Genomic DNA, 8,011 nt, shown 5'->3' on the forward strand with positions numbered 1-8,011 from the left:
TGTCGCTAAGGAACTTCACAGGCTACTGGTGTGCCTTGAGTGTGAGTCTTCCTTCTAGATGCCCCCTGAGGAGAAGGGGGAAGTGCAATGTTTAGCCCATCACAAAAGGGCCCAGCGCACTCTTATTGCATTTCTACTAGAGGCTGGTGTTGCCTGCCTGGCAGATACCTACCTTCTCAGAGTGGATCTTCAAGGGCCAAGCTCAGAGCACAATGCCCTGAGGACTCTACAGTCTTTACTGAGGCAGAAGAGGACCATGGCACCTGTTATGGCAGTCTTTAGAGGGCAAAGCAGTTCTTGCTTCTTTTGCCTCCCATGGGGAAAGGAAGGGACTCACTTCCTAGGGTGGCAGAAGGGGCAGGAAGTGTGGCAAGAAGGGGCAGGAAACTAGGACCTCCAGTTTCCCCCTGAGAACGAATATGTGTCTCCAGAGAGCCAGCCTGGGGACCCTGCTGCAGAGGTAGCCCAAGGCAGGGCAAGGCAGCAGCAGAGAGCCAGCCTGACCCCGGAAGCCCAGAGGGTGCTGCACATGGAACTCCACAGGCCTGGAGGATGAGGAGGAATGGGGAAGAGAAAAAGCCATGGACATCTCCACTCCAACTCCACTCAGCACCATGAGTCTAGCCGGCACTGGGGTTCACAGCAAAAGACTATCTGGTATTTAAGATTTAAAATGAAGGGAACCCACCCGTAAGACCCATTAGAGATAGCTTATATGACCAAAAGTGACTAGAAAGTGATAAGATTCAGCTGAAAGCCCTTGCAGGCGCTAGCTGCATAGTGACCAAGTGGGGAGCAGGTTATCAGAAATTATAACATGGTCTTATGAGCTCAATGGTGGTGTACCTCCTCCCCCCCACAAAGAAAGGATAAGTCAGAAGTCCTAATCCCCCAGTACATCAGGATATATGGAAATAAGATCATCACAGATAAATAAGGAGGTCACCCTGCAGTAGGCAGGCCCTTAATCCCATATGACTGATGTCATTATGAGGAGAGAGCTGTGTGTAGACAGGGTCAGAATCAGGGGGATGCAGGTACAAACTAAGTGGTCACTGGAAAGCAAAGAAGCAAGAGGGATTTCCTACAGATTCCAGGGTTAGCATGGCCTGACCAACTCCTCAATTTTGGATGTCCAGCCTCCAGAACTATGAGAAGGTAAAACTCTGGAAAGGGAGTCTTTCCTCTGGAGCTAGGGAACTTTGGAGCAGCCATCCCTGAGAAAGTCCCAGAATGCACATTTCCCACCCAGGTTGACTATCCATCCATTTAAAGAGAATTCATGGCTGTCTCTGAGCTCTTTGTAAGTCCCCTAGGTTGGCCTTAATCCAAAAGAGGGATCCTTTAAGATGAGAAGGGGCCAGCATGATTTTTTTTAATTAAATTTATTTATTTTCAGCATAACAGTATTCATTATTTTTTTCACCACACCCAGTGCTCCATGTAATCCATGCCCTCTATAATAACCACCACCTGGTACCCCAACCCCCCCCCCCCCCCCCCCCGCCACTTCAAACCCCTCAGATTGTTTTTCAGAGTCCATAGTCTCTCATGATTCTTGGCATGTCACTCACCCAGAACAGGGGTAGAGAAAGAAACCCTATGGGACTTCTGTGCAGGATGTAAGCAAAGGTGCCCTGCTGGTGAGAGTGTCTTAGGAGTTTCCAAAGATTTTTAGTTTCCCTGAAGCTGCCCTGATGTCCAGCCAGCCTCTCTCAGTCCCACAAAAGACAAGGAAACTCACATCCCCAGTGTCCTCTGAAGTCCCGAGTCCTCCCTCAAATTTCTGCAAATTCCCAGCAGGGGTTTCCTCTGTCCACCCCACCTTCTATTTCTCTGTCTCTTCCCCAACTTGATAGGGGCACAGAGCTCAGTGATTCTACCAGTTTCTAGGCAGATGGGGCCACACTGAGTACATTTTGAGGATTTAGGAAGTTCAACTAAAGATCTGGATGGAAGTCACAGGGAGTGGATCACAGGGAGCTCTGCACACCCTCTGACCTCCTCTTCTTTCTCTCTGTAGATTAACAGACAAATTCCTCCCCCATCTGACATAAAGCAGTTCCACCAACATCCAAGTTCCCTACAGCTTTGACTGGAGCATTGGTCAGAGTACATGTGATTAATCAAACTAATTCAGTTTCTTTCCTAAGTGGGCTTCAGGTGCTACCTAAATACGTATTTATTTGTTTCTTGTGTTACTTCTGAAGACAGGAGAAAAAGGTCTTTAAGGAAAAACAAAACAAAACAAAAAGACTTTATGCTTTGTCTTTGAGACTCCAGAAGAAGGTTAGGGTGTCCTGGCAAACTGTGCCCCATCTCTCAGCCCCTGTGGGGTGGGAACCAACCCAACCCTTGGAAACAGTCACTTTAAAGAGGATGCAGGTAAGGAGGTCAAGACTGTGGGTCCAACTAGAAGGTAGAGCACAGGATAAAAGCCTCCTGGATCTGAAGATCATGAAGATTCCAGAAAGGGTCCTAAGCAGGGAAGGCACCACAGGGCCACAAAGAGCTGCCATGCTAGTGGGCTGAGCCCCAGTCACCCTGCACCCCATGATAAAACAGCCTTGTCCCTCCCCTAGAAACAAAAGGGTGGTGGTGGGCTGGGCCGCACTCCTCCAGCCTGGGGTCCTCATGACAGCAGGTGCTATGGAAATAGGACAGCCAGTAACACCAAACCCATGACACTTTCAATATACTTTATTAAAAAGTTTCTTTGTATAAATTCCTAAAATTTTTAAAATTAAAATTAAACACCCTCCCCCACCCTGCACCAAAAAAAAAAAAAAAATAATCACAACATTAGAGGAATGCCAAAAATATTCTCTATTATGACTTTCTTTTCATTCTTTAATGAAGGCATTGGTCCCACAACAGTGCACAAAGATTTAGGGATTTTGCTTCCTTCTAAAACTAGGTCATTTGTTAGAGGCTTTAGAAAAGGAAACTTAGCTTGAGATCTAATCTAGGAAATTAGGGAAGTTAAAAAAAACAAAAACAAAAAAGTTGGACTCTTCTTTCTTCACCATACAAGGCTTTCCATCTAAAGTCGTGCTTACTGGAGAGGGAAGAAATAAACCAAGCAGAAGTATACAGATGGCGGTGAAATGTGGAGTTCCATCCTAGACCTTACATGTGCCCGAAACAGGCAGAGTGTGAAACTCCAGGGGGAGTCGGAGTTTATAGAAATGTTCACATGAACACCGGCCATGGCTAACTATTACACGACGTTCAAAGTATACAATATAACTGCCCGGAGACAGAGAGGGTTGGGTCCACAGACACATTTAGCACCATATTGATGGGTCATGCGGCAGAATGGCTCCTCCCAAGTTCGAGTGTAAATCAAAGCAGGAAATGGAACAGTGCGAGGAAGTCTATACCCAGAGCTTCTACAGAGACGAGTTGCAACGGCTGACTCCTTCTTCTTCAAGAGGTATGTGCTACTAGTCGGCCACACTTAGGTCCCCATGGCAGCGATGACTCCAGGGTTGACGAGGGCTGAGCGTTGATGGACGGGGCAGATGAGGGAGGGTGAGAAAGAAGTGCAAGGGAAAAGCGAAGTTACTGACCAAAAAGGACATGGTGTTTCTCATGAAAATTGTCCTACAGCCTCTGGTTTTCCTCCCTTATCTCGCTTTTTTGCTGAGTGTCTTTCACAGCTCACCTGGCCCCCCCTGGCCCAGGTTCAAGGCCTCGTGTGCAGTGTGAGCGAGTTTGCTGCCTTGCCCGGCCCCAGGGCCTTTGCACACCCTGTACTCTTCCCATTCAGGCTCTGGCCAGGCTCTCGTATCAGCAGTCAAGTTGGCCAGCGCCATGGTGACAGTGGGTGGCCCCAGTGTAAACAGCAGTGTTTAGAGGAAGCCTAATTATTTAAAGATGAAGAGGGAGGAATAGTCGGGTGTGTCTTCCCTCATTGGCAAGAATCCAAGTATACAAATATGTTTTTAGGAAATAACGATTATTCAGAAAATGAATTTCCTGTGTTTTATTTGAATTATCTTCCTTATCTAAAGATAACATCCACCTCCTCTGTCACAGCTCTCATAATCATTGTCATTCAAATATCTTCACAAGGTGAAAAATTAGCCTGGATCTCTTCTCTGACTTACAAAAGCCACAGATCAAAAGAATCACCGGTCACTTACCAGGAGCGCAAACCGTTTCACATTCTTTCTGTGAATTAAATCTGTTTTCGTTGCCACTGCAACCTCCGTACCAGAATCTCATGCAGCTTTTGGTCTCCACATCATAGTACCATTTTAACATGAATTTCCTGCAAGTTCCTTCTTCTTTGGGCAACTTACATATGTCTTTAATAACAGGATGAGAAAAGAGTATTCATTAGGACACAAAAGGGACTATGCCCTCAGTGCATGCGGCTGAAGGTCTCGACACAAGGCTGTTCAGAGCAAGGAGGAGAGTTTTGAGGAGGGAGACCCTCTTAGCCTCGCCAGGCCTTGCCTCCACCCCGGCTGTGGGATTGCATGTAATTCTCAATAAAGGCAATAATACAATGACCTTGATGGAAGGACCTCGCTAACTTCCCTCCAATCCCAAATGCAAGCCATCATTATCGGATAATTTCAGATGAAATGAACTGTGTTTTCTCTTTCCAGTCATGGGGCCATTTGTTTTCCAGTTCCTTCACTATTAAAGCCCCATGGAAGGAACTACATCTTTTTTTTTTTAATTTTTTATTTTTTATTTATTTTCAGCATAACAGTACTCATTATTTTTGCACCACACCCAGTGCTCCATGCAATCTGTGCCTGCTCCGATACCCACCACCTGATTCCCCCAACCTCCGACCCCCCACCCCACCACTTCAAACCCATCAGGGAGATTCAAATTAAAACCACATTGAGATATCACCTTACACCAGTTAGAAGGAACTAAATCTTAATAAAAACTATGTCATTTTCTACTCCTCGGCAAAGTAGCAACTACACTCTGTCAGAATATAGTTCAAAAATAAAGCCATACACTAGAGCGTATCATGCTTAGCGAAATAAGTCAAGCAGAGAAAGACAACTATCATATGATCTCCCTGATATGAGGAAGTGGTGATGCAACATGGGGGCTTAAGTGGGTAGGAGAAGAATCAATGAAACAAGATGGGATTGGGAGGGAGACAAACCATAAGTGACTCTTAATCTCACAAAACAAACTGAGGGTTGCTGGGGGGAGGGGGGTTGGGAGAAGGGGGTTGGGGTTATGGACATTGGGGAGGGTATGTGCTTTGGTGAGTGCTGTGAAGTGTGTAAACCTGGCGATTCACAGACCTGTACCCCTGGGGATAAAAATATATGTTTATAAAAAATAAAACATTTTAAAAAAATAAAAAATAAATAAATAAAGCCATACATTTCATGACAAGACAAGCAGAAGGAGAATAAAAGTTAAAGTGGAAAAGAAAAATCCTTTTTAAATCTGTGCATTTGTGTGTGTGCGCGCGCGCGTGTGTGTGTGTGTATGTGTAGCTGAGGGCCTTTGAGAGTAGCCAAATTAAACAAGTAAAAGAAGTGTTACCACTGATCTAAAACCCATGATGGCAAAAATATCACAGAGAAAAGTTATTTTGGAGACACAGAAGCATTCTTTTTCCAGTTAAGGAAGTTTATGTTTTAAATGCATACTTCTGAAACATCCAGCTGCAAAGTAGAAGCTACATTCTCTCTATGATGCCTTCCACAGTAAAATGTCTGTTTACAGAGTTTTCTGGCAAATTCCAGATCATGCTGGGAAAGAGAAGCATTACTGTCAACCATTATCCAAAAGTTTGAAAACCGTAAACCTTCCTTCAACAGAAGTCCCTGGAGTGGATGATGCTGCATGTTTATGGGAATAGCCAACGTGCCAGAGTCACCGCCCCCCGCCCCCCGCCACCGCCCCGCAGGGTTGACATCTCCATGGGCCTCTGTTCCTTCCCCTGTGGGTTGCCCTCAGCTGCAGAAGTTGTGAGCGCCTGCAGATCTGATTGCACCAAGAAGTAAAAAATAAACCAAGGTCTTGGACTAGAGAATCAAACTTGGGTCAACCATCATGGACCAGACTCAGAAGTACCCAGGACTGAGGCTCAGCACTGGCCTAAAACACCCCCTGATCACCTGGGGAGGCCATGATGCAGACACAAAGACTGGGGGTTCCACAGTAGCTCCTAATTGTAGACCCTCTCAGAGGCCCAGAAAACCAGAAGGTACTTGGAAGAACCAATGAGTCCAGAATGAAATGATGACAATTTAGGAAAACAACTTTTTTCCACTTGAAAAAAGTTTTCAGCCAACTGAAGGAAAATGCCTTGCTTTCCAGAAATGTCATGCAGGGGACAGAGCAAGGCAAAATTATTCTACCACCAAAGCTTACCCCTTGTTTGCCAGTGGATTCCCCTATTAGTGGAAAGCTCAGACCAAATAGTAACCTTTCCCCTCTTTTCTCTCCCCCTAGCATCCCCTGCATGGTTCATGTTCATTCCATCTTTGTTCCAAATGCTCTCAGTCCTGGCCACCTATGCTCGGCCATTCTGTTCCCACTCTCCTGCATACTCCTGAAACGGATACGAGTTTTCCCAGACCCAAGGACACACAGCTTGAGGCCACCCAATGAAAGGACACTCTGCTCCCTGACTGGTTGCTTTCTGGCTTCCTGGGATTTGTGCCCTTTATGTCCAGCCCCAAACTCTTGCCCTTGTATCCCACACCCTTGGTGCCAGTGATGGTTGCTGCTAAGACCCCATAGGGTTCACCAGCATGGCACAGGGTGCTGGCACTGTGGACATGCAGAAATCTGGTAGAGCACGAGAAATGTATTCATGAGGGCCCCACACTCTAAAAAGACTGAAACATGGGATTCTTCATTTTTAAGCATGAAAATGGAATGTTTGATCCTTAAGAAGCCTTGTACTTTTAAATTCCCATCATCTTGGTTTCCGGGACAAGCCCTGCAGACTGCACTTACCAATGCTGTGTCTATGCTAAAACAACAATTTAAAAGACACAAAAATAAAAATGTCTTGTGTCCAAAGACATGTGGTTTGAAGGACTTCATTGAGCTTCTCCCCAGAACAAGTCTTTGGATACAACAGTTGCTCACAAGCTCTCTCCAAAATGAGCACAGCCTGGAGGGAGCCTGGGGTCCTCTCCAGTGTGAGAGTGTGGTCTGGCTGCCCATGTGCTAATTTTCTCTTCCTTATATTGAGAACTCAAGAGGAGCCGAAAGGACAAGAGGGAGTGACAATGGTCATTAACCATTCCTGATTCACTTTTGCCCAGAATAATGTAAATACACATCATCTTAAAAATACTGTTATGCATAGAGAGAAGAACCACGTGGTCCTCTCAATTGATGCAGAAAAAGCATTTGACAAAATCCAGCATCCATTCCTGATTAAAACACTTCAAAGTATAGGGATAGAGGGAACATTCATGAACCTCATCAAATCTATGAAAGACCCACAGCAAATATCATCCTCAATGGGAAAAAGCTTGCAGCCTTCCTGTTGAGATCAGGAACAAGACAAGGATGTCCACTTTCACCACTCTTGTTCAACATAGTATTAGAAGTCCTACAAACAGCAATCAGAAAACAAAGAGAAATAAAAGGTATCCAAATTGGCAATGAAGAAGTCAAACTCTCTCTATTCTCAGATGACATGATTCTTTATATGGAAAACCCAAAAGACTCCACCCCCAAACTACTAGAACTCATACAGCAATTCAGCAACGTGGCAGGATACAAAGTCAATGTGCAGAAATCAGTGGCTTTCTTATACACTAACAATGAAAACACAGAAAGGGAAATTAGAGAATTGATTCCATTTACTATAGCACCAAGAATCATAAGATACCTGGGAATAAACCTAACCAAAGAGGTAAAGAATCTGTACTTGAGGAACTACAGAACACTCATGAAAGAAATTGAAGAAGGCACAAAAAGATGGAAGACCATTCCATGCTCTTGGATCAGAAGAATAAACATTGTTAAAATGTCTATACTGCCTAGAGCAATCTAT

The 8,011-nt window shown here is 45.0% G+C and overlaps 1 protein-coding gene across 1 annotated transcript in view; it reads right to left on the reverse strand.

Annotated features, from left to right (window-relative positions):
- Positions 1-2,682: 2,682 nt before the first annotated feature.
- COL6A3 (collagen type VI alpha 3 chain) overlaps positions 2,683-8,011 on the reverse strand; it is an 81,321-nt gene continuing 75,992 nt past the window's right edge. Inside the window, exons 43-44 of the mRNA XM_059393781.1 lie at positions 4,149-4,313; positions 2,683-3,501 (exon numbers count right to left, since the gene is read on the reverse strand). Coding sequence (XP_059249764.1) covers positions 3,461-3,501; positions 4,149-4,313 — 206 coding nt within the window. The 3' untranslated portion in view covers positions 2,683-3,460. The remainder of the gene's footprint in view (positions 3,502-4,148; positions 4,314-8,011) is intronic.

This window comes from Mustela nigripes, chromosome 3 (genome assembly GCF_022355385.1).
Source record: "Mustela nigripes isolate SB6536 chromosome 3, MUSNIG.SB6536, whole genome shotgun sequence".
NCBI lineage: Eukaryota > Metazoa > Chordata > Mammalia > Carnivora > Mustelidae > Mustela > Mustela nigripes.